We start from the raw sequence: 26,468 nt of genomic DNA, 5'->3' as shown, positions 1-26,468 counted from the left end.
TTTGCCTAGGCCTGATGCTGCTCACCTTTTTGTCTAAAAGAACAGTTTTTTTCATGTTATAATTTTTTGGAGACCTTGAACAGAAAAGTCAGGCAATTTAGTGGTGCTTATTATTTAATGAGTTGGAATGAATTTGCACCATTAGCTCTTCTGTGTGTTGTAAGTGAAGTCAGTTGAAGCATAGGTATGGCTAGGTGTAGGGGTAAGAGCATTTTGGCTGTGACCTCAGTGACATTTCTCCTTGAGATCTTTTAAAAAATGATATTATTTATAATAGCCCCAGTTCACTTGAATACTATGTGTGATGTGATCTTGGATATATGTAGGGAAAAACTAAAACTTTAGAAATTACTAGGATAATGAAATAGGTTTCAAAAAGTTCCAAAGGGCATTCTTCCCTTTGAAACCTCCTTTTGACTTCTAAGGATTAAAAGGGAAGGAAGAACCTGGAGCTCCTTCTCAGTGTGAACATGCCGAGCTTTCATTAAACGTTTCTGTCGTCAGCACAGAACTGAGCTGCTTCATTATAAAATACGGCGTTTTCTAAATATCAGGAATAAATTTCTATGAAGTATAATATCTGGTAATGAAAAATCATGAGAATAAAATGTTTGTGAAATAAAGTACAGTAAACCTACAAATATCCTTCTCAAATGTTTTGGCTGAAACATTGGGATGTTACACAACTCAACCCAATGATGGTAATAATATTTGCTGTTTATATAACACCAGTATTCTGAGGAGCTAAATTGACTTCACAGGTATTGCGTAATGAAACTCACACCATGGCCTGGGAGAGGAAAGTGGGTCCTTTCATTTTATTAGAGAGGAAAATAAGAAGAAAGGTGAAATGGCTTATCCACCTTTTCGTAGTAGGCCAGGAATCAAGCCTTCCAGATTTCCTCTTCATTTCTTTTTTATAAAAATAAATTTTTTTCTATGACAATAAATATTTATTTGCAATAGAAGTACTAATAGGAATGCGCATCACTGGCTGATAGAATCTAGTAAAGGACAGCCTTCCCCTCCCCCGCTAAGTTTATGATCTAAATGAGACAAACAAGACAAGACATGAAAATCCAGCGAGCTGGAGAATAATTTGCACTGCTGAGAAGTAGTTGGCCCCTGGTTTCAATTTCTTCTCTTGAAGTCACATACATATTTCATCCTTTGCATATTTTGGCAATGTATCCGGCTAAGAGCTATAAAGCTATTTAATTTGTTTTTTGGTAAAGCATTTTATGTCTGGGTAATGGATTTGTACATCAGTTGCAGCCTGTAACATGGCTAAGTGTTCTGATTGACAGAACACCCACGTTCAGACTTGTTTATTTTTTGATAAGGAAAATGCCAGTTAACTTAGTCCATATGTGCTCTTCAACAGGATGAAGCTTATTCACATGTAATGGACAATCATTTAAAAATATAATGACAAGGATTATAAGAACAGTAATACATATGAAAATTAGATTTTTCCTTTTTCCTTTTCACTTAAAATTTTTTTAAAAGCATTGAAGTGCTAACTTTATCAATTTTTTAAAAAAAATTAACAACCCCATTACTTAAACTTTTCACATCAGGCCGTTTTATTCTTATTTGAAGGAATAGAAATTTAAAAATATACTCAGTTTGCAAAAGATAGTAAAGTTAAATAAATATGTAAAGCATACCATTCATATAATAAAGATACTAGAAGTCTTATGACTCAAGCAAACCAGAACTGGATTCAGAAATTATTACAGAGCCTATTTCTTAAGTTTTGGAAGAAGAATGAAACACCAATGTCTTCTGATGTCCTCTCCGTGACTCCTTCTGCATAACTGTTCTTGTTGAGAGCTTCTTAATCCTCTGCCAGAAGAATGAATCTGAGCGTTTTGAACAACTGTGAAGGGGCTGAGAGTTACCCTACTTGCAAGTTAACAAGTTAGCTCCCCACAGTTTCATAGATGCTGGCAAATGACATGAGACACCTGGGTCAGAAACAAAGTACTTGTTTACTCACAGCAAGCAGGCAGTAGGAGCTTCATTTGTGAGCGAGTTCTCCTGGCCCAGAAGGTCTCATAGGAGCAATGGAGTGCTGCCCGAGTAATTGCTGGACAGCATCAGAGCTTGGAACCCCTGGCTTGGGGAGACTAAATCTTTTATAATGTACAATAGATAAACCTACTTAACCTTTTCTTAGAAGGGAGAGATTATTTTTATTATACTAAACGGTAAGTAAACTTGCTTCACCTCTGGAGGGAGATGCATCTCTATTGTCCAAGGTGGTTTGTTATTCAAACATCTTCGAAAAGAGAGCCTGAAAAAAAGGGCAGTTCTTCTGCTTACGAAATGTGCAGAAATTCAAGAGACCCACAAAGAATTATCTCCTAGGAAGCTATTTCATTAATGTTTCATATTATGATGCAAATTTGACATTTCTGGTTCTAATGTAAGAATTAGTTACTATGAATTTAATCAGGTACTTCAAATCTGGTGGTTTATCTCTTGACTGGGAATAGGAAGAAGTGGTTAGGAAGCATTACTGTCAATGTGTTATTGTCAGGAGAAACAAGATGATCTGAGCATGTTCATATTGTCCCGGTACTACAGAATCTGTATTAGTGCCAGCACACAGTAGGTGCTCAAAAAATTATTAAGTGAATGTGTTTTAAGAAATATGACAACTTGGCTAACCTGAAAAATGTCCTATAATGGTTTCTATAGAATACCAATAATGATGTCTAAAATTAGTCTGAGTTTGATACAAGCTGCTGACTGGTGTACAAGGACTACATAAGGGTGGAGAAAATGTGCATACAAAAGTAACGTACAGTAACTTCATTTAATATCTTAACTTTCTCTTAAGGAATTCAAGAGATTCATACACATAATATTATTTCATTTTACTTCAATCTTGAACAATGTAGATATAATTAAATACCTATTAACGAAGTAGCTATTATGATATTATACAGAGTTTTACTTAGAAGGGTAATAATTACAGTTGTTTTGCTAAAATGTGAATTAATTTAAACTCAAAGTTTTATTGTAGCAAATAACTATAGTGATTGTTATAAATAAATACTGTAATACGGTTTTAGTATTTTTACCACCTTTCTATGAGATTAAAACCATGCATATTTTACAGAAGAGGAGTGAACAAAATAATGAGGTAGTTAGGCACCGTAAAAAGTTTATCTTTTAAAATTTACCATTTGAGACATATAAAAACATATTGATGTAAATTATATCATATAAGCAATCCCCATCTGAAGCCTTAGCATATCACCAATAACTTACCTTTAAGTATTGTTCCTTTCCATCCCATCCTATCCCTCTGCCCCCTTACAAGACCTAACCACCATCATGAAATTTGCATATTCCTACTACTAAGTAAGGGTTAACATATTCTTTCCAAGTTTTCATTTCTCAGGCTCTTCCACTCAAGGGTATTTTCTCTTTCTTTATTCGTTTATTTGTCTATGGAATTGTGCTAAGGATAAAGTATTCAAAGGCGAGGCAGACACGTCCCTGTTCTTAGGGAGTGCTCACTTTGGCAGGTCATTATGATAGTTTGGGACATGCTGTTGAACTGTTGACATTAGACAAGAATTTGTGGGTTGCTATAGCATCCGAGATTTGTTAGCAGGATCTCATTCCACTAGAGCACATGTGTTTTTCTAGACGCTGTGGCGATCTTGGAGAAAGTCCGGGATGAAATAACAGATTGTCTTCGAATGCTTCAGTCCAGCTCTGAATTTTATTGGCACTTACATATTCCACTGTTTATTTCATTAAGTGAAATCTGTTTCTCTTATGTCCTGTGCAGAACGTGAAGGATGACGGACAGCATGTGTGGCGACTCAAGCACTTTAACAAACCTGCCTACTGCAATCTTTGCCTGAACATGCTGATCGGTGTGGGGAAGCAGGGCCTCTGCTGCTCCTGTGAGTATGTTTGCTCTGCCCAGCTGTCATCACCTCCAGTGAGGAAACCTTGATTTCATGGAATAGTCCTATTTGTCTATGGAGACCTAGGAAATAATCCTGACCCTTCCTGTACCTGTGATTTATATTTCCCTGCAGAATGTTTCAATTGTTTAGGTCACTCTAGTTTTAACTTCCTTCAATTTTGGGAAACCATCCCCTTGGAAAAGAGCTAAGGACATTTTCCAATTTGTTATCCATTTTCTTTCCACTGTGGTTTAATTTATTCATGATTCTCATTTCTTCTGGGATTATTATAAAAATTTCCACTAGTTTCCCATATTTATATCTTACTCATGTTTATCTTTTTTTTTTTTTCTGTTAGCCACTCTATATACATTAACTTCTTATAATGAGTCTATTCCTTCAGGTCTTTTAAAAAACAGTTAAATTGGTTGATTATTGATTCACATTCAAATTAAGAAATCACAAGGAATACAAACTAATCTTACACCTCAAGCCCATGATTTTTAATGCTATCATGAAGAAAATCTTCATATATGGTTAATAGATATTGGAACCCAAAGCATTGCCAACTCGTGAGTTGTGGTAATTCATTTCATTTCAGTGTTTATCTTTGCAATTTTCATTCTATTCTATTAGGTAAGGACTGCCCATTAGAATTTGCTAACAGTATAATTAATTATTATTGATTTATAAAAGTCACCCAAGTATTTTTAAATCAACAACATATATGTCGAGAAACTTTTATATTCCCTGATGCCCCTCTTAAAACGGAGGGAATATTGCGGTGTTCTCAGGTAAGTGTCAAGTTCTCCATGGTCTAGCAACTTGTTCATCCATGCCCTTTCTGCTGTGTTTGGAGTTTTTGCAACTGTTAAGCTTATTAGACACATCCTATTTTTATGCATTTATATTAAGTCAAATTTCTTGCCTGGCTTCCATACAGTATATAGTTTTCAGATATTATTTTTAGCTAGTGGCTTCTTTGGTAGTATGTTTGGGATTAGCTTTCTGTCAGATGTATTATTTAACATTAAAAACTGTGTCTTAGTGCCACATTTAAGTGACTTTTTAAAGTGTTTAAAGATTTTTAAACATTTACGTGAAATTGCTGTGTGTCACTTTAGAAGGCAGTTTCTGGTGGCCATGTTTGAAAGGCTAGTTACACTAGAACATTCTTCGTGGACAAAAGAAGTACTTTGTTTTTACAGTTCTATCATTTGTAAGGGAAAGAATTTTTCATGGTAGATTCTATGATGGAAGCATACAAAACAAAATGATAACTCTCAAGTAAGTTGGGTGATGTCATATAGAAAGAGAGAATTTCCCTTACAAATTTTAACTGATTAGTGACGAATGCAATACTGTTAACATTATTGCCAATACTGAAGAGAAGGAAAACTATGTTGCCAAAGGAAATCACAGATCTGGATATTTTGTAAGAATTTTACCATATATATATAGTATAACTATATATACTATATGTATACTTTAGTATATATAGTAATATTTATATATATAAATAGTATGTGGATTGAGTATTTTTCATTCTAATTGCATACAGCAGTTAGTTTTTGTTTTATTGAAAGGGCTACATGGTCATTTTTGATTTAATTTTTATTCCATATATTTATGCATTTAGAATTCTTAATTTGGAACTAGTGTTTTATTAAAAGAGCATCCGTATATGACTTTAAGTTATGTTAGAATTGAGCTATGAAATAATGAAGAATGACAAAGTGTATGTCTTGGTTTTATGTCACACTATACACACACACACACGTGTATGTTTGTATATGTATATATATACATATTTGAATATAAATATAAAATTTTGCATATGTGTGTATATATATAGATATATATATCTATAGATGTATATATATCTGTATCTATCTTATGCTTCCTAGCAGAGGTTGTTCCATTTGGACAAACAGTGCCATGATGGCAGATGAGGGATGAACTTTTACTGAAGGCCTGGCATGTATGATAAAATCTATTCTCTGGAAATAAACTAATCAGCCATTTAAGCTTTAGATAAATCAATAGACAAAATAGCATAAACTCACGGGCTTTTATTCCCAGGCCTGCCAGCTGCTCTCATGCCTATACTTTGTAAAATATAGATCTCTTCCTTCTAGCAAATGACACCAAGCCATTTGGCAGTCATCAATTTGTCTTTAATATTTTTGTCATCTGGGAATTATTGTGAAAAATTTGAGTGAGGCCTGATTTAATTAAGCATTTCCTGCTATGCCATGATAGAGGATCTTGGTTTTTCACATGCATAATACTTCCTGTACTAATTGGCCTTTTGTATTCCATGGTAAAAACAGTCGACTTGGACTTTTCCTTGATGCGGCTGATTGGATTGATTAGGGAGCAGTGGATATGAAATGAGGTTCTGTTAATGTCATTCTTTCCCTATAAAATTGCAATCAGGACCAAGATTAGCTCTGAATTTGTGTACATGTTTCCTTTCAGTTTGCAAGTACACAGTCCACGAGCGCTGTGTGGCTAGAGCGCCTCCTTCTTGCATCAAGACTTACGTAAAGTCCAAGAAGAACACTGATGTAAGTGTGCGGCTGTGCTTGCTTTCTGAGGGTGGCACGTATGGATGCCTCCTCTTACCGCAATGGTCTTGTTCTGTTCTAGGTCATGCACCATTACTGGGTTGAAGGCAACTGCCCAACCAAATGTGATAAGTGCCACAAAACAGTCAAATGTTACCAGGGCCTGACAGGACTGCATTGTGTTTGGTGTCAGATCACAGTGAGTAACGTCAGAAAACAAATCTCCAGCATTTATTCACAATGAAAACTGTGTATCCCATGCTCTCTGAGAGTCCTACCCTGGAAGATTATTCTGAATGTTAGACTAAGTCAGCATAACACCAAAGAGGCTTCTTAGCTCATGTGGCTCCCAAAGGAATAAGGGTCAGAGTCGGATTTGTCCTCCTAGAATCCAGAATTTTAGAGCTAGTGACAACCTTAGAGATGAAAACATTATACATTTTTCAAACTGTGCTCCATGGAGTTCTAGAAGTTACCAGGAAGGTAATCAGAAGCCACAGCTAGGGGTGGGCAATGAGTGTGGAATATTGACTGGGTAGAGCTCAGCTCTTCCTCCACGCCACAACTCTATTTTGGTAGAGTTTTCCATTTTGCATGTTGTAAATTTATTTTAATCACAGAATCTACTGGCTAAAGAAGGGTAGAAAAATGAACAATGTGGTCCAAACTCTTAACTATATAGTGAAGACACTAAGACCAAGAAAAGCTAATCACATTGTTGTTGACCACATGGCTACAAAGATGCAAGTGGGTCCATGTTTTACTACTTGATGCTTTTAAGAACTCACTTTACCCTTCTTCACGACTTGTTATTGCCTTCAGTTAAATCATATCCTGAGGGATAAGAGATATAGATGTAAGTGCTGGTCATTAATGGTATTGACACTTGAAAAAGAAGATGTAAATTGATCTTTCCTGGGAAACTTTAGAACTCCACCTGGTTTGCGTGATTGTCAAAGCCTGCTTCAAATAACTTCTGGAATAAATGTAGGTGCTACCTCTAGTGTTTCATGTTTAATTTCTGGGAATTAATCAAGAATAGCCATTTTTGACAAATAGTATGAAAACATTTATGGGACTGGTTTTTTCCCCCATTTTGTTTGTTTTGCTTTCTTCTCCAGCTAGTATATGAGTCCTCCTGTTAGAGGACAAATTGTTCTTGCTTTTGTGGAAATAAAACAGTAGAGAGCACTGATTCACTTAAACAAATAAGTTTCTCTGTAGTGCCCCTCAAACCCTGCCACCACCATTAAAAATTCTCTCTTAAAGACACAGACATATACACAGGATAATGAGAAAAACAAACTGTGACTTGCATTTCAAAAATACAATTAAGTACTTTTTTTAAATGAACACATTTTCTTCAGTCATTTTCAGCTATTACCCAAACTATATTTACATTTGAAATTTCCTCAATTATGAAAGACAGTTTTCTTTTTTTTGAAGTGTTTGGTTATTATAATAAAATTTCTAACAATGATTTAAATTACACACATGAATTACTTAAGCATATTGAGTTCTAAGTTTTAAGAAGACCACAACTATTTCATTTTTTTAAAAAACTCATGCACATTAAAAACTATTAGTTTTCTTCTGCTAAGCATCTATAAAAATATGGAGTTTTTGTTTCAGATCTTGTAGGAGCCTGCTCCTCTTCTTTTCTCCATATAATGCATCTTTCATTAGCTACATCTTGAATATGAACTGAATTTAGAGAATATCAGAATTTTATTTCTTTTTTTATTTCAAGTTAATTTCCCATTCTTCATAAATTTCAAATGTAATAACTTAGGTTTATTATTTTTCTCTTCTTTTTGTTTATTTCTTGAAATCAAACCAATGTGTTTTAAATGCATACTTAGCTTGAACACTCTAAAAGTATGTATTGCTGCCTCTCCTAATACAAAAGCCTTTAGAGCTTTTAGAATTTTCTTGATTTGACTCCTCTCCTCCTTTCCCCATTTAATCTTCATGAAGTATATCTTTTGCCCTTTCCATTCTGTGGGAATCACTCTCCTTCAAACTACCATTGCTAGTGGTCTCTTATTGGTACTCAAAGCATCCTGAAATTCTTTTCTTGTTTTATATTCCACTTTGTTTTTCTGGTTTTCTTTCTTTTGTTTTAATGATTCCTGTCATCTGTGTCTCCAAAATCTACATTTCTAGTCCAACTACTTACCCAGTTAAACATTTATATTTGGTCTCGAACCTGGCCCTAGGCTTGCAAGAAATGAGGCCCCTCCTTTTACAGGAAAGATGGTACTACCTCTGAATAAACTATGCTCTTCAAAATCTAAGGATTTCATGTCCAAATCAGTTCAAACAATATGCCCCTAACATCTTATTCTTAACTAAAGATCAATGTGTACATGAAGATGATTCTATTTGTCACTGGCAGAATACAGTATAATCTACAAATGTCTTTAAATCCCTGAGTCCTACTTAGGAAGAAAGGCTAATCGGAGAGCACTGAGGGGTTTAAGGCAGAGTCAGAGCAAAATGGTGGCCCTCTTATGAAGCTCTTCCAAGTCCTGAGGCTTCTGGTCAACCTCAGCCTTATTTGCCATAAACCATGATCTCCAGGGGTCCCGTGGTTATTTGGTTCATGAAACAAGACTTGCACAAAGTTTCCATATATCGAGAAGAATGTATAACCTTCTCAAAAGTAACTTCAGCCTCTGTGCACTTTAGATTTTTTTATTTAAAGCAATTATAAGGGCACGTTTATTAATTTATTGATTTTGTGCTTAGGTTAAACAGAATTTATTTACCTCAGGACATTTATGTATTTAGTATAATCTATAGCTTCTTCTTGAACCACTGTATGAAAATTTTGGTGAAAATCTGATTTGCTCTTCACTGAGGTGTACCTACCACTGATTGCCTTTAAACAAACTGAATCTACTTTATATCCTTCTGCTTCCCAGAAAGTACTACTAATATAGCAAAGAGCTAGCAGAGCTGTAAAAGCCATGGGATATGGCACCATCAATGTTGAGCGTTAGGAAGGCCTATCTGAATGGAGTTTGAGAGGAATACATCACAGAGAGAAACGAAGGGAATGAAATTTGGCTTCATTTCAGGGATTTCTCCAAATTCCATTACTTCCTTTTATATATTACTTTTGGAAGCAGCTTGAGTCTTATAAGCCAGACTGACCAGATTCTTAAAATGGTGTGTGTCCAACAACTAAGATAGTAGTTGTGCAAACTTGGGTCAGTTTCCTCATTTGTAAAATGGAGTTAATGATACCTGTCTTGTAGGATTGTTATAAGAATTAAATGAATGAGTGAAAAAAAATTTGGGGTAGATGTGTTTAGAGCAGGACCTCTTCTATAGTGAGTGCTCAGTAATTGACGATTATTAGCAGAGTGAAAACTAGGTAAAATATTACGTGGGGGCACAAAACCCCACCCCTGGCTCGCAGAGGGCACTCCATGAATATTACTCATGCTGTTTCTCTGTCATCTCTGGAAGGATCTGTAGTTGCCCTGTCTAAGTCAGAATGGCACCTGCATGTTCTAAAAGCATCCGGAACCATGTGGTCCTGAATTTCACTCAATCCTAGACTAAGCTGATGTATTCGTATTCACAAAGAGCAATTATTCCAACTTTATCTTTTCTATCAGACATGGTGTCATCATGCTTGCAGTCATTGGAAATAGAGTTAGAAGTCAGTTTCTTTTATTCTTTTCTTTCACCTTTATCTCATATATTCAACCTATCACTGAGCCATGAGATTTCCTCCTTAAAATATCTCTCTCAGATTTGAGTTTTTGTCTCCACCGTTCACAGCCCAAGTGCAAGCTCTTAGCACCTCTTAACTAGATTAGAGTCAGAATCTCTTGGCTTATCTCCCTAACAGAAGGTACTTTTCCTATAATGCAGCCTGCAAACCACCTCCAGAATCATCTTCTGAAAATACTCGTTTGTTATCATATGGCACCTTCAGCAACTTATAATAGTTCTGTGATAATAAATGCATCCTTCACCTCCTCCTACCCCGACCTGGTTTTCAGTTCCTCAAATATCAGACCCAAACCTCAGCCCATGAAGTATATAATATTTCCCAATATGCAAGCCCCTGCTGGAGCTGTGCATATCTGTTGGCAGTACCCTAGGAGGTCCATGCTTACCTGTTCCCCATCATTTTACTCATTCTGTTCCCTTAATGTACCCACTTTAAATTCTAACCACACCTCAAGAACCAAATTAAGTTCCATATCTTCCTTGAAATCTTCCTTGACACTAATATTTCCTTTTTCTGAATACTTTCTGTACTTTTGCTCCACACCACAAGGAAAGACTGAAATGATCTTCAGTGAGGGTTCATGTCTATATGCTAATGTCGTCTACACTGCTAGACTACAATCTGATCCAGCTCCAGATCCAACATACACATTTGTTTTCTCATTGCCCAACGTTCTCGAGGGAGTGCTGAGTTTAGGGGAGGTCCTCAATCAGTTCATTTTGATGACTGCGACACTACTCTTCTTACGGTTAAATATTGAATTTTAAAATTCTATTTTAAAAAATCATCCTGTAATATTCACATCTGCATCAGATACACAAGCAAGTTTAGACAAATAGTTAGATTAAAAGCCCATTTTAACACCCCTTTTTTAGTCAATGTTGTGGCTTCTTAATATACTATTTTGTCATCTTGTAGGTATGAAGTTAAGATCTTAGAACTGAGCTTTGTCTCCTTTTGTGAATTTAACCACTTAAAAAAATAAAAACAGAAAAATCCTAAATAAGAACAGTGTAAACTATCTTGTAACATTTAGGCAACCATATTCCTGTGGTTTATAATTCAGTCCTTTCAGCCAGGCTCAATATCCTCATTGGTTCTCTGTTCCTTCTCTTGCTTACGCTCCCTGATCCTTAGACCCCACTGTTTCTACCTGTTCCTTTCTGCTGTGAGTGTGTTTCCTTGACATTCTATTTAAAACGTGTTGTAATTTGCTCCTGGTTGTAGTAAATTGTCCCTGATCAGGCAGGACTCACCAAGACAGGAGGGTGATATGTTTCTTTTGACAAAAGAAAGACTATATTACGGCTATGAATTATTTACTTTTAGTATCAAGCAAGGCTACTATTTTTATTAAAATATTAAGCTCCTAACAGTAGTGTTTAAATGTTTTTGATGCCTTTCGAATAGAAAGTTTATCTTTGGTAAATGCCAGCATGAAGGCAACACCCTGAAAATGTAAAATGTTAGAGACAAAAGGATGAGTAAACTAACAAATGTTCCTCTAAATCAGGCCATTTAATTTGGTTTTGTTTGTTTGTTTTAGAAGAATGACTTCTGGGGCCATCCCACAGCCAAGTGGTTAAGTGCACGCGCTCCACTTTGGTGGCCCAGGGTTTTGCTGGTTCGGATCCTGGGTGCGGACGTGGCACCACTCATCAGGCTATGTTGAGGTGGTGTCCCACATAGCACAAACAGAAGCTCTCACAGCTAGAATGTATAACTATGTACTGGTGGGGCTTTGGGGAGAAGAAGAAGAAGAAAAAAAGGAAGATTGGCAACAGATGTTAGCTCAGGTGCCAATCTTTTTTTTTTTTTTAAAAAAAAGAAGAAGGACCTCTTTTTTTTCCTCCAAATTCTTATGAAAATTTATTTTGTAGTTTTCCTCCTTTTATATTCTTAGATTCCATTGCTTGCTTCTCAGTACAAAATCCCCACTCTTTTCTCAACTCTATACATAAATATACACACATGCGCACACACACACTCACATGTTTTCTTTTCCTTTCTAACTTGAGATAGCTTTTTCCAATAAACATAGATCTGGCTCTAAATTAGGTGCTGTTGGAAATTGCCATACACTCTGAAATTATTTCCAAGTGTTTAATTTGCTTCCAGGAAAATCTGATTCATATTTTATGAGTTTCCTAGATACGGGACTGATTCCCTTAACACGAATGAGAATTTCTGTACATATAATAAATTAATGACCCAAGGATCTCTATGCCTTATCCTTAAAAAATACAAAGATAACTGTGAACAAAAATGAAAACATTTTAAAAAAGGTAACAATTCCTTTTCTCTGGGGCTCCATTGGCCACTTTACTGAGGAAGCAGGATTCATCAATGCTCTAGTTTATTTCTATTCTTGATGAGGATCTTCGTATTTATGCCTGCACTAACTTGGGATCTGAGTTATCTTTAAGACAATTATCAGCCTTCGACATCTTACTGACATTGAGCAGGACTCAGCTGTGTCTTATTCTTATATCCTTGTCTCTAAAATGTCACGTTTAAGCAACTTTTTTTTATTGCTGATTATGTTCACTTTTTCTTCCTTTTTAAAGTTTTATTGAAAAGTATACATGCATCAAAGTATAAATGTCCTAAGGGAAGAGCTCAATGAGTTTTGAGCAAATGAACACACATGTAATCAGCACTTGATCAAGAAACAATATTACCAGTAACCTAAGATATTTTGAGGGGTGGTGGGGGCTGTTAAATTCTATTACACGGTTTCTATTTTGTTAATATTGCTTTTTTTTAAATAAACTTTATTTTTAGAGCAGTTTTAGAGTCACAGCAAACGTAACTTTCACTTTTAATCTTGATAAATTATCCTGAGCACTATGAGTATTTTCTCATTGTCTTTCACATTTTGTATTTTTGTCCTCAACTATATTTCTGAGCAGTATGGTGAATAAACCAGGCCTGCTATACAAATTTGACTCACAGTTTCTAGACTGATCGGTAGTTCCAACATGACGTCCTCAACTTTGACACTTCTTTCTATAAACAATGTCATGAGGTTGATGGCCACTCAAATATATTTTGCAGCTGCCTGATTCCAGTCTTAGCAAAAGTCTAAGGCATCCTTGCTCAGTATCAGTTAATACAGACTTCTCGGATAGGAGAATTTTCTTGCACTGTGTGTCCCTGTATCTCTGAGGGTGATATGGTTACCAACCTTCCTACAGACCCTGCTACATGCATATCTTCCTGTAGGACTCTGCCTTGCAGCTGCCTACACAAAACTCAGAGACGTGGGCCACATGGCAATCGAATTGGAAAGTCCCCTGCTAGTTTTATTTAGCTCTGAAGAAATCACTATTTTATGGGACAAATTGCCGGTACCTATACTCTGAAACCCTCAGACTCAATAAGAAGAGTTACCCCTACACACACACTCTCTTCAGCTCATCAATTCTGATTCTCCCTGAGTCCTCTGTTCTTTCTTTTTGGCTGAGAAACTAGCCTAAAGGCCAAAAAACTGTCATTAAATTCATTTTATTGTTGCCATCTCTTTTTACATCTGGTAACCCTCAAATAACTATAGTGAGAGATTAGTCATCCCTTACCATATCGGTTGCAAATTGTTAGAAACACATGGAATGGAGGCCTGGAGGCGGCTGGGGCCTCAAACTGAGCATCTGTGGTCAGTGCTGGCAAGAGCGCCTTGCCTTCCTGTCCTTTAAAGTCACACGCGAGGCTTTCCAAACTGCAGGCAATAGTAAATTCAATGCTTTCTCACTCTGTGCACCCAGGGATTTTTATCTGGGCTCTTGCTATGTGTAGAGGCTTCTTAGAGTCTGCATTCTCAGTTTTAAAAAGGTTGTGTGGGACCAAAAAGCAAAAGCTTTTTCTCTGTGACCCCGTGGCACGGAAGAGTCTTAAGACACATAGTCTGTCTTTGGTTTTGGTTCAGTTTTCATGGTGATTGGTGTATTCGTTTCCCATGGTTGTCATAACAAAGCACCGCAAAATAGGTGGCTGAAAACAACAGAAATTTATTCTTTCAGAGTTCTGGAGGTTAGAAATCCAAAAATCAAGATGTCGGCAGGGCCGTGCTCCCTCTGAAGGCTGTAGGGGAGAGTATTTCCTTGCCTCTTCCTAGCTTCTGGTGGCTGCTGGTAATCCTTGGTGTTCCTTGCTTCAACTGCACCTCCAGATTTCTGCCTCTGTTGTCACAGGGTCTTATTCTCTCCGTGTCTGTCTGCAGGTCTCTCTCTTCTTTTTTTTTTTAAGATTGGCCCTGAGCTAATATCTATTGCCAATTGTTTTTTCTTCTTCTCCCCAAAGCCCCCCCAGTACGTAGTTGTATATTCTAGCTGTAGGTCCTTTTAGTGGCGCTATGTGGGACGCCACCTCAGCATGGCCTGATGAGTGGTGCTGGGTCTGTGCTCAGGATCTGATCTGGCCAAACCTTGGGCCACTGAAGCAGAGCGTGTGAACTTAACCTCTCGGCCATGGGGCCAGCCCCCAGATTTCTCTCCTCTCATAAGGACACCAATCATTGGATTGGGCCCAACCTAATGCAGTATAACTTTATCTGAACTTGAATACTTTTGCAAAGATCTTATTTCCAAATAAGTTCACATTCACAGGGACCAGGAGGTAGGACTTCAAAATAACTTTTGGGGACCCAGTTCAACCCAACACTTGATAATCCATTATCTCTAAATCCAAAATTCCAGGGCTGTGATTTATTCTAAGAAAATTGACCGTGTCCAATAAGTTAATAATATATTTAAATCAGTCACTAATTTTATTTTGAGGAAACTATGCATTTTCATTTGCCAAATCAGAGTATTCATTTATTTAGTTCTGTTTTGCATGTGGCTTCAACTGCTTCTTTATCTTCAGTATCTCTTGCCTCTTGACAAAGATCAGCAGTGTCTGATAAGAAGATTAAACTCCTTTTTTATAAGGAGTTTACATGCCACTGAGAAGCAGACCTGCTAATTATGGATGAGTGTGTAAAGGTACTTTTGTTTCTGTAATGTGGCCTAATGTGCATTAATTACAGTACAAGTAGCCTTAACTCCAAGGTAGGGAGTTAGCACGACAGATGTTTTAGATTCAAGGACAGCAGAAATACTTCTTTAGTAGAGTTCTATCACCAACAGTAAATCAACACTCATCAGACTCCTATGCTTGCTTGCTAATTAACTGTTACGAAGGTAAGTTTGTTGTGGAAGAATGTAACCATGACTTAAATGGGGTGGCTTTTGGTTCAAAACTGAAAAATGATGCAGCTCCTTCTTTTTTTTGAAACAGATATGTTATTTTATTAACATGTATAATTTTTCTAAAGTATTTCATATTAAATTGATATGGACTAAGGGAGGGAGAAATCCCTTTAAACAACTATAACTTTAGCAAATCTGTATGATTTCAATAAAAACTATCATCTCAATTTAAAAAATCACTATTTAATGCAGTATGTTGTAACATTTTAATTTAAACTTGTGTCCAGCGTTGATAAAAATATCGGTTTAGGATCATACATGTTGAAAATTAAATCACACATCTTATGATTATACAGTAACAACGTAGAGCTGATAAATATAATATAAAGATAAATTTTTATAATCATAATCATCTTCTTATATTTATATCCTGCTCCTACTGAGATGAATCTCTGGTTACATTTACATATTGAATTACAAAGTTAAAACTAATGATGGGATCAATTATGCCCCATACTGAGCTGTGCACTTTGGAATGACTTTGAGAAAACAGGAGGGTCAAAAAAAAAAAAGCATCTACAGTACACAGTGGTTTCAAGATTATGCTAACAGATAAGCAAAGGACAATAATGTGAATTGGACTGTAATGGACAATAATGCATATTTGTCAAAGAAATCAAGCTTTTTTGGTGTAAAATCTGAAGTACGTTTTTTATATAAACAGTTCTGAGAATTAGAAAATATATAGGTTGGGTCATGGAAGTTACTAAATGGTTTATTTAAGGTAGATATATAACAGCAAATGTAATATGAATCCTTTTATGATCCTGTTTGTTTGTTCTTGTAATTCTTTTATTGTCGTTTTAATGTATTTGCTGTATCTCAGTTGAAATATAATCTGGCCCATGTTTGCTGTTGTCATGCAAAATTTGATAGTGTCCTCTTTCTCCTTTCCTAGCTGCATAATAAATGTGCTTCTCATCTAAAACCTGAATGTGACTGTGGACCTTTGAAGGACCATATTTTACCACCCACAACAATCTGTCCAGTGGTACTGGTGAGTTTTTCCTTCTCATCATTCTGCAAAACTTGGGGTTTCTGTGACTTACTGGTACACTGTACCGGTAAATGCTTCTAAAGCGAATTTTCCATTGATCGAGGCAGAACTCTATAGACCTAAAATACCTCATTGCTTCAGAGAAGAGACACCTTGGCTCACTATATTTCCTTTTCCTTCATGGCATAGTAACTGTTTTAGTAAGGTATGCTCTAACTGAAGCTGACTCAGGTTTCATCACTTAGTCATGCTGGACTTACCAGAAATCATATAGACAGAATACTGCTACGTTTTACATGTTTTATAGATCTACCTTCCCAGAATAATGAAGTTATTCTTCTGGGCAATTTTGCTGGGGATGCACATTATATATCTGCAATGTTGAGGTCTCTAATCTAGGTCAGAGGCTACCTATAAGGAGGACACATACCTTGAAGAAAGCTGTGCACTGCCATTAGGCGTATTTTATTTTTTATTAGTGACCAATAAATTTAAGTACCTGCAAAATAATTCCTTAATTCGATAAATATACAGGTGAAGAATGCATGAGTAAGGTAACCCTGAAAAAAGCAAACCTTGTTTGAAAGAGAAACCGATATTCAAAGATAATATTCATATTACGTTTCAAAATTCAAATTGTTTCTAAAGTGAAATGGTTATTTGATAAAACAAACTATTTTATATCCATAATGCAGTTCTCATTTTTAAAAACAACATGGAAATTAAGTGGCTGGAACTTCAGTTTGATATAATAAAAATACAACAACTAAGAAATGTTAGACAAATACTTTTCTAAAGGTCAACTTAGAAATTAATCAAATTACTCAATTTGCACCCACTTATGATTCATTTTGTAATTATCTGTAAAATACTGGTTGTATTTTAAATGCCTTTATTTAAAAAATTATTTAAAATCCTCCATTTCCTCAAACTACAAATATAGAGCCAAAGAAAATACCTCCACATTGCTGATTATAGCAATAGCTAGCTCTAAATTTCCTTTCTTTAGGTAAGATTTGTTAGACATCCTGTAGTAAATAAGCTTAATTAAAAATAATGAGAGCCATATAAAAATACTATACCTTTTAGATGAATTTTGGTATTATTTTTATTCTTAAAGAGAAAGGACTTGTAGGATTTTTGCATAATTTCATTCTTTTTAAAATGTATAGTAATTTTATTGGTTTAGATGCATCCTTGATCTCAGATTTTAACTCTAAGAAGAAATCTATTGTGTCATCCTGCCATCCAGCAGTCTGTGTAAACCTATCTCAATTCAGTGAGTCAGGGGACTACTTATGACAACCTCTGGTCACATAAAGTCAAACATGAGATAGATTCTTTTTATTATTCTATCCTTTCTTTCTTTGAGAAAATCAAAGCTAAAGAACATGTGTTACACGAATATTCTTGCCTTCTAACAATCTTGCAAACCCTTTCGTTGCTTTTTTAGACACTTTTGAGTCTGAAGATTTATTTTCAATCATTAAATCTTCCTTCAGTTTTAATCATTTGAATCTCAACGTTTGCTGTTTTATCATTTCCTCAGCGCTATCTCTCTGAAATATTAGGCACTATTGACTACCTCATCCTTCGCAAATGTCTACCTTTCATTGACTTCCATTATAGCACATTCTCCTGATCTTTCTGCTGTTTCTCTGGATACTTCCTTTTAGCATCTTTCCTGGCTTTTCACGACTTCAGCCTGCCCCACATTGGTGCAACCCTGTGCTGTGCCCTCACATGTCACAGCTTTCCACTCTTAACATTCTTCCCAGTGGGATCTTGTTTATTTAGTTGATTTCATTACCATGTTAATTTATATGAAGCTCATCTTCCTCTTTTCAATCTCAAACCTATAAAGCTGCAACCTGGAGGTCTCGTGTTGTTTTACATGCCCAGTGCATCATTATTATTTAATGTATTAATGATAACTTTTATTTATTGAGCATGTATATTATACCAGCTACTATGCTAAATGTATTAATTAACTCATTTAAAAAGCATTTATTGAGTGTCCAGTATGTGCCAAATAGTATTATAGGTAGGGAGAGAAACAGTAAAAAGCTAAATCATAGAGTTTTTAGAGTTTTTGTTCTATTGGGATGAAATAGGCAATAAACAATGTAGTAAGTAAATTATTTATTAGAATACTGATTGTATTTTAAATTTAAAGCAGGAAAAGAAGAGAGGTAATGCTGGAGCTAAAATTATAAAAGAGACAGTCAAGAAAGGTTCATCAGGGAGATAGTCGAGTGAAGAGTTGAGGGAGTCATCCATGTGGCTATCTGGGGACAGAATTTCACAGACAGAGTAGTCAGCAAGGAGGGCAAGGAAAGACTCCAAGACCTAACATATCTGAAGGGCATCAAAAGAAGTCGTGTCTGGACCTGAGTCTGCAGGAGGAAGAACAGACGAGAAGGTCAAAGATGTCATAAGATTTCATATCGTGTAGGGCAATTTAGGCCAGTGTAGCTCTTACAATAAAAGATCTTTAGCTTTTCTTCTGAATGAAGTTGGAAGCCATTAGAGGATTTTGACCAGAAGAGGGAATGATCTGACTTACATTTTTAAAAGAATAATCTAGCTTCTGTGTTGAGAGGGCAGTAATGGAAAAAAGATATGACACTTTGATTTTTCTCAGAGAAGTGGGACACTCAGTCATTGCTGAGAGTAAGAATGGTAGAAGGCATATGAGCAGTTTAAGGATTAGGAAGAAGTTTCACAACAGTCACCTGGGAAATTGGAAGCTCCATGGATCAAAGAAATATGATATGATTGCCAGGGAATAATGAGCAGTCACTTAATCATACATGTAGAACAAGACCAGTAAGCTTGGATGAGTATATTTCTCCGAGCACATTAGGTCATGTTTCCTCAGTTATATTGTGGCTCTAAAAGTAGAATAGGCATAGCCCAGTCTTAAGGAGACTGTTTTGCCCAATGTGATAAAAGGAGAGAGTAGCAAGGGAGTTAAGAGGGTATGCAAGGGAGTGACTATAAGGATTGACCATGGAATTTAAGCTGAGAAATGAGGGAAGTAAGGACATGAAGAGTGAGGCACAATAACAGATGTTAAGAACAATACCTGGTGAATTACAGTGGAATCAAAGATTTTTGGAATCAAGGTTATCGGTGTCAGGTTACAAGAGTGAGTGAGGTAATGGTTGAGATTATGAAGGGGTTGCAGTTATCAGTAATAATATGTATGAATTAACTTAACTCATTAACAGAGAGGTTAAGTCTCCCATGTCACATGGCTATGAAGTGACAATCCAGGATTGGAACCCAAGAAGTATCATTCCAGAGCCTGTGCACTGAGCTCATCATTCTCACCCTTTCACCAAATCCCAATATAGGCCTTTTGCTATTTGTCTTATCTCAGTGACTAGAACCTTCACCTAACTATCCCAAGCCAGAAGCCTAAGAATCATTGCTGATGCCTCATCTTGAATATCAAATTAATCATTAGACAGCCTATTCTAATGTACTTACTCCTTCTCTTTTCCTTAGCTCACTGTAAGTCTCCTATGTCACCCTTACAAATTGTTCCCCAGAATTGATCTAATAGCATCCTTACTGAATTGCCTCCTTTCAATGCATCCTCCACACTGCTTCCTGGATCTACTTTCAAAAATGCAATAAAGTATTTTTCTACTTAAATATTTTAAAATATTTTCAGAAGTTCCCTATTTGAATTCCAAACTCTCTGGATTGGTAAACACAGCTCTTTAACAGGATCAACCCACCCAATCTCTCACACACCACCTTCCACGCTAGAAATCAAGGATTACTTGAACTACTTGTAATTCTCTAAGTACACCTGCTCTCTAAAGCCTTTGGGGTTTTGTATATGTTAATAAATCAGCCTAAATCACTTTGCTTTAAAATTCTCTCTGCCTTCTAAGTAGAAATTAAAGGTTACTTTCTTAGCATGGAATAAGTGCATTGACTATTAAAGCCATTAATGATTTAAATACTAATACCTTAAACAAATTAATAAAGTTGTTCTGCACACAAAAGTGCTTAATCTTTTCCCACTGATGGGCTCTGAGACTTTCCAGTTTGTGAACTCTCATTAACTTCCCAGGAATGAGTTCATACAGCATCATCCACTGTAAATTTTTACGTTTTTGTTTAAAGAAAATTGTTAGTTCTCAGAAATACTATAATCTTGTTTTGTTTTTTATTCTTCAATAACAATTTCCTTCTTAAAAAATTGTAAGTCTCAGTTTCTCATGATAATGTTCTCTAAGAAGGGCAGATGAGGTTCAGACTCAGTTATTACAAAATGGTCATCATTATCATTTCTATCTCATTCTAGAAAATATGAAATGGAAAGCCTAAGACATCTAGTTTTATTGAGGTTCTTTTTCCCCTTGCCTTTGATTCTGTGGTCAGGAATTGGTTATTGAATGAGCAATATAAACTCCATATGGATCCCTAATTCCTGGTTGAAGCATCCTAAGGAGATACTACAAGGTCAAGGTTCATAGCAGCAGTCTTCTGATATTTTACAACATCTTTTCAGGTGTTATTTTTATTTATTTATTTATTTATTTATTTATTTATTTCAAATTTCTGTACCACTCTTCTCGCCTTCTAAACCCTCCTTAACACTTGTTATTAACTTTAAGTTAATCATTCAATAGATATGTGCTCAGCTATTATGGACATTAGCAAGGTCAGCATCTTCTTTGCACTGATGACTTGCTTTTATAAGCATGCATTACAAATGGCTTCCACAGATAATTGGTCTTCATAGTACTTATTGCCATAAAAATGGATTAAAACCAGCTACTCTGAAATTAAAATCGAAAGGTAACCAATGATTCCATACGTCAAATATAATCGCTGTTTTCTGGAGTTGCAGTTGGCACCTAGCATATTTTGAGAATACTATCAAAAAGCTGCATTGCTTAAAGTTTACCAAAATTTTTCAATGACTGTGTTTAGGTACTTATAATGCTTTCTTTGATAAATTTTCCAGCAAAAAATGTTTACGATGACAGTCCATTTACTGCCATGTTGAAGATAATTCACAACTGTTTACAAAGCTAGATTTCTTGAAGGTCTTCCCCCATCTCACCTTTGAACAAATGGAAAGTGAATCTAATTTATTCAGTTGGGACTCTCAATCAGCTTCTTAATTTCTATTAAAGGCCCTTAACCCTTACCCATTGATTGACAAAACAGGTACTCTGTCTTTAATGGGCTCCATTAAATTCATTCTTGATTCTTATTTTAGATCACACTCAAAAATCTCTGCTGTGCAATCCCAGTCGAAGTTACAATGCTGAAAGTTGCAATAATTTGATATGGAACATGGCCTGATAAGCATGCAACCCACGCACTCTTCTATGTTCTAAAGTTTACCCCTAACCCAAGACAGATTGGTTCCATGTTCTTTTATTCCCTCACAGATTTGCTTAAATTAAATTTGGATTCACTCTTATGTCATTAACTGGCATTGAAAAGCATTTAAAAAAAATCATATGAACCCCTCTATTGTAACAAAACAAGGTGTGTTGTTGGAAATGCCTTCATTAACTAACAAAAATCCCTTTAAGGCCTGTTTATCATGGTTTATTATCTTTTTGGGCTCTATGAGTCTTATTACTGTCATGTTTTATCTTCTATCCTTAGGAAGCTTAGGGTTAAATTTATATCCACATTTGACTATGATGCTGGGATACATGTTATTTACTTCTGTGTGCTAGTCTATAACTTTATTACTATCCTATTCATAAATTTCCCTTAACTATAATGGCCTCATTTAGTACTTTAAAAATCTTTTTAATAGTATACAAATTTCTTAGGTCACAGAAATCAAAGGAATAGTCTAGATGGAGTCCCTTTGATTCTTAGAGTAATTTCATAGAGAAAGCTATAAATTTGATCAATTTCTCTAGAGCTATAGTATAGTCTCACATTGATTCTAAATTTTATATGTTTTTTTAATGATCAGGCAAACTGGGTCTCTATGATTACGTGAGTTTTTATAGTGATTCTTCAGTTTGGGTTAAGTTTTTATTCAATTAATTCTGCCACTATCACAAAAGGAGACTTGAGATGTCTCATGAGGAAGTAGCATTTTAAACTTTATGTTTGAACAGCGAAATGAAGCAAATCATCATAAGAATCATTTCTATTATATTTAGCTACACGATTTAATTAGTTTTCTCTATGTATAAAATAATTACATTACTGTTTAAAAGCAAGGTTCTTATGCTCTAAATAAGGAATTAACCATTTAATCATTTTCTGTATCAGTATATATTGCTGAAATCGATCATTTAAAAAGTAGGGATGATATAGTGTTGATTACCTGAAGTTTATTATTACTTTTCTTTAAGTATGATTACTTTGAGTTTATAGCACAGATAAGTATCCACTTTTTTTCTTTTGTTTTAAAGATTAGCACCTGAGCCAATATTTGTTGACAATCTTTTGGGTTTTTTTGTTTTGTTTTGTTTTTTTCTCCTTCTTCTCCTCAAAGCCTCCTAGTACATAGTTGTATATTGTAGTCGTGGGTCCTTCTAGTTGTGCTGTGTGGGACACCGCCTCAGCATGGCCGCTCCCAAGATCTGAATTGCTGAAACCCTGGGCCACCTAAGCAGAGTGCGCGAAGTTAACCATTCATCCACAGGGCCGGCCACTACACTTTTTATATACTAACTGTTGTGACTATATCTTTAAAGTATTTTTAAGATCAGCACTGATAATTAATGTACATTATTTATATACACAATATCTATAGTGCTAGATTCCTACTATTTTTTCTTCTCTCTCCTTCCTTTCTTTCTTCTTCCCTTTGGCTTTTATTAAAGTCACTGGAGCTAAAAATGTAGATAAGATGGTCCTCTTATTTACTGCAATGTAGAGTCTCTTGGTCAAGACAGGCAAGCAGATTACATATTATGGTGTGATGAATATTAACTTATTGAGGTTCTAGTGAAGAGAATCTTCATCCATCCTGATGGTAATTCAAAGAGTAAATGAAAACTTTCATGAAGAAATGATGCTTGAGTTGAATCTTGAAAAGTAAATAGGAACCTGGCCAGCAAATGCAAAGTGAGCTCCTTATGAATAGTCTCAGTGACAAGAGCGTACAGAGAGAGATCTCGAAACTGCAAAATGTTTATTAAGACTGTGGGTAAAGGTGAGGCTTGGAGAGACAGACAAGATAAAATCTGTGATTGTGAAAAGCTGACCTGTGTGGTCCAGGAGTTGGACTTTATCCAGAACATAATCGAGATTACATGAGCAAATTTGAGTTTTAGAATTATAATTCTGCCAGGAGTATGATTTAAAATGAATTTAAAGCAAGGAGCAGAGGAAATATGAGAGTCTAATTGTGAGAGTATGATGAGAATATTCAGAAAACATCAAGAGAGTAAGAAAATGAGGGAACCAGGAGAGAAGATTGTAGCAGAGAGTGGAATGTTAGAGTTTGACTTGATTTCAGAATTGATTAGTTCCAGAGGAGGGTAAAGTCCAGCCTGCAGCCATGGATGTAGGGGGCTCAACTGGTGCAGAGGAAGTTCACTAGCTGGCAGGAGGTCAAGGACCTCTGGGGATGGTTTATTATGTGTTGTCCTTAAAACCACCCAGGATAATTGCAGAGTCTTTATGAAACAGTTGCTATGGGACAGCAATGAATAAGGGTTGAGGAGAGAACTATTAGATTCCATGGGCCTCAAATGAAAACAGATTCTACTTTGGGGCTGGAGGAATGATGTTTTTGATGGAAAGCCAAGAGATTTCCATAAAAAGTATAGAACCAGTAATGGGTAAGAGAATAAGCAACCTCTTTCCAGAATTGTTAGAGGGAAAGCGGCAGCGACTTGGAAAAGAAAAGGATAATTTGTTTACTTTAAACAAAAGTTCCGGATAGTCCAGTGAAAAGTTTTAGAAATGAGGTGAGTTATGGAAGAGCAATTGAGGAGAAAGAAATCAGAAATAAGCAGGGGATAGTGATAGTTAGAAAAGATAGAAGACTAGAAACTTAAGTTTCTAACGTAAACTCTGGATTTGTGGGCAGGTTGTTTCTTTCAAATGGTTATAGAATGGTGACAAATGACTTGTGATCAGAATATAAAAAGAATTTCTATAAATCAATAATAAGCAACAAACAATTTGATTCAAAACGGCAAAAAACGTAAACAGGCATTTGTACAAAATAATTACAGTCATGCGTCGCTTAACGACGGGATACATCCTGAGGAATGTGTTATTAGGTGATTTTGTCATTGTGCGAACATCATAGAATGTACTTACACAAACTGAGATCATATGGACTCCTATGTACCTAGGCTATCTGGTACTAATCTTGTGGGACCACCGTCAGATATGCAGCCCTTCATTGACCAAAACATCCTTATGTGGCACAGGACTGTACACAGAACTCACCTATGAACATATATATACCCACAGTTATTACTCGTCAGAAAAATGCATATTTAAATCTCAATAAATAACACTATAGATCCATCAGAATGATTAAGACAATTTAAAGTCCTAAGTCTTGGAAAGGATATGAAGCAATCGCATTATTGATACATTGCAGGTAGGAGAGTAAATTGGTTCAATCTTTTTAGAATGCTGTTAGGCAGTAGGCTCTCTGTATTTGAATCCTGGCTTTTTGAATCCTGGTTTTTTCACTAGTTTTATGATCTGGGCAAGCTATTAACATTTTATACCTCTATATTCCATTTGTAAAATGGAATTAATGAATTAATTCATGAAAATTGCTTAGAATTATGCCTACTATATAGTAAGTACTCAGTTGGTATCCTCTAATATTGATATTATTGTAGGTTTTATGTTGGAACTAAGAAAGTGAATTTCAACATTTTATTATAAAAGGACTAGGCATTTATTAAATACAATTTGTGGAAACATATAAGAATGAAGAGAAAAATTTTCAAAATCTCTAATGCAGTTATATAAGAACCATTATTAATATATAAATAGAACCACTATTAAAATTTTCCTTTTGATTTTTAGATGTATATTTTATGACATTTTTGTAATTAAATTAATATGGCACATGGCATTTTATTTGTACACTTAAACTGATATCTTTAAATGTTTATGCATTTCTCTATGCTATGGAATATGACTATTAATGGCTCCATAATATCTCAAGTGAAGATTTCATAAGTTAGTTAAAATAGTGTTTAAATCTAGCATGCTTGCAATTCCTTATTTTGTTATTATAAATAACTCTTTAGTAAACATCTTTATGAAGAGTGGCTTCTCCTGATTACTCTCTAATCAATACTGCAAAACAGTGTTATTTTTTCCAATACTGTATTATTTTGTTCTACAGATGACTCAGATTTCACAATTGTTGAGTTCTTTCTGTCCTGTAAACATATTCCCAAATCAGGAACATAGTAATTAGAATATTTCCTAAAACTAAAAGTTAGTTTTAGAATAAACTATTAATTGTTTAAACATTTAAAAACTAATTTTAGATGATTAAGTTACCTTACTTTTAAACAGTCATAGTATTATCAGAACATACAGTAAAAGTAGTATTCATTGGCAGGAAGTGATATAATATAAAACTATCAGAACATACAGTAAAAGTAGTATTCATTGGCAGGAAGTGATATAATATAAAACAGAGATTATGTCCAGCATTGTGCCCCTTTTGGACCAATTGTGGTGTGTTCTTCCTGGAATACTTTCTCTTGTTATGATATCCTATATTGCATTAAATATCAACAAAGTAAATAAAGTTTGTTAGCTCAGAGAAAGGAAAAACAAAACTATTTGGAAAATATCAATTTTAAATGTATTTTTTCGATTTGATCTAAATGGTTCCAATTCTACCTCTCTTCCTTCTTCACTGTGACTTTGCAAACTTGGCCAAGTTGTGGTGTTGCTGAAGCAGCAATTTACGTCTCTCTCCGCATAACACTCTCAGAGAACCATATGTCTATCTTAACTTCTCCT

The 26,468-nt window shown here is 35.3% G+C and overlaps 1 protein-coding gene across 9 annotated transcripts in view; it reads left to right on the top strand.

Annotated features, from left to right (window-relative positions):
• The window catches only part of DGKB (diacylglycerol kinase beta), a 675,344-nt gene that overhangs the window by 205,389 nt on the left and 443,487 nt on the right, over positions 1 to 26,468 (top strand). For all 9 annotated transcript variants that reach the window (XM_070264567.1, XM_023639309.2, XM_070264566.1 and 6 more), the window contains 4 exons: positions 3,812 to 3,929; positions 6,417 to 6,505; positions 6,588 to 6,704; positions 16,404 to 16,502. In XM_070264567.1, the coding sequence (XP_070120668.1) occupies positions 3,812 to 3,929; positions 6,417 to 6,505; positions 6,588 to 6,704; positions 16,404 to 16,502 (423 nt within the window). The remainder of the gene's footprint in view (positions 1 to 3,811; positions 3,930 to 6,416; positions 6,506 to 6,587; positions 6,705 to 16,403; positions 16,503 to 26,468) is intronic.

This window comes from Equus caballus, chromosome 4 (assembly GCF_041296265.1).
Source record: "Equus caballus isolate H_3958 breed thoroughbred chromosome 4, TB-T2T, whole genome shotgun sequence".
In the NCBI taxonomy this organism is placed as follows: domain Eukaryota; kingdom Metazoa; phylum Chordata; class Mammalia; order Perissodactyla; family Equidae; genus Equus; species Equus caballus.
This window is presented reverse-complemented; position numbering and strand designations above follow the sequence as displayed.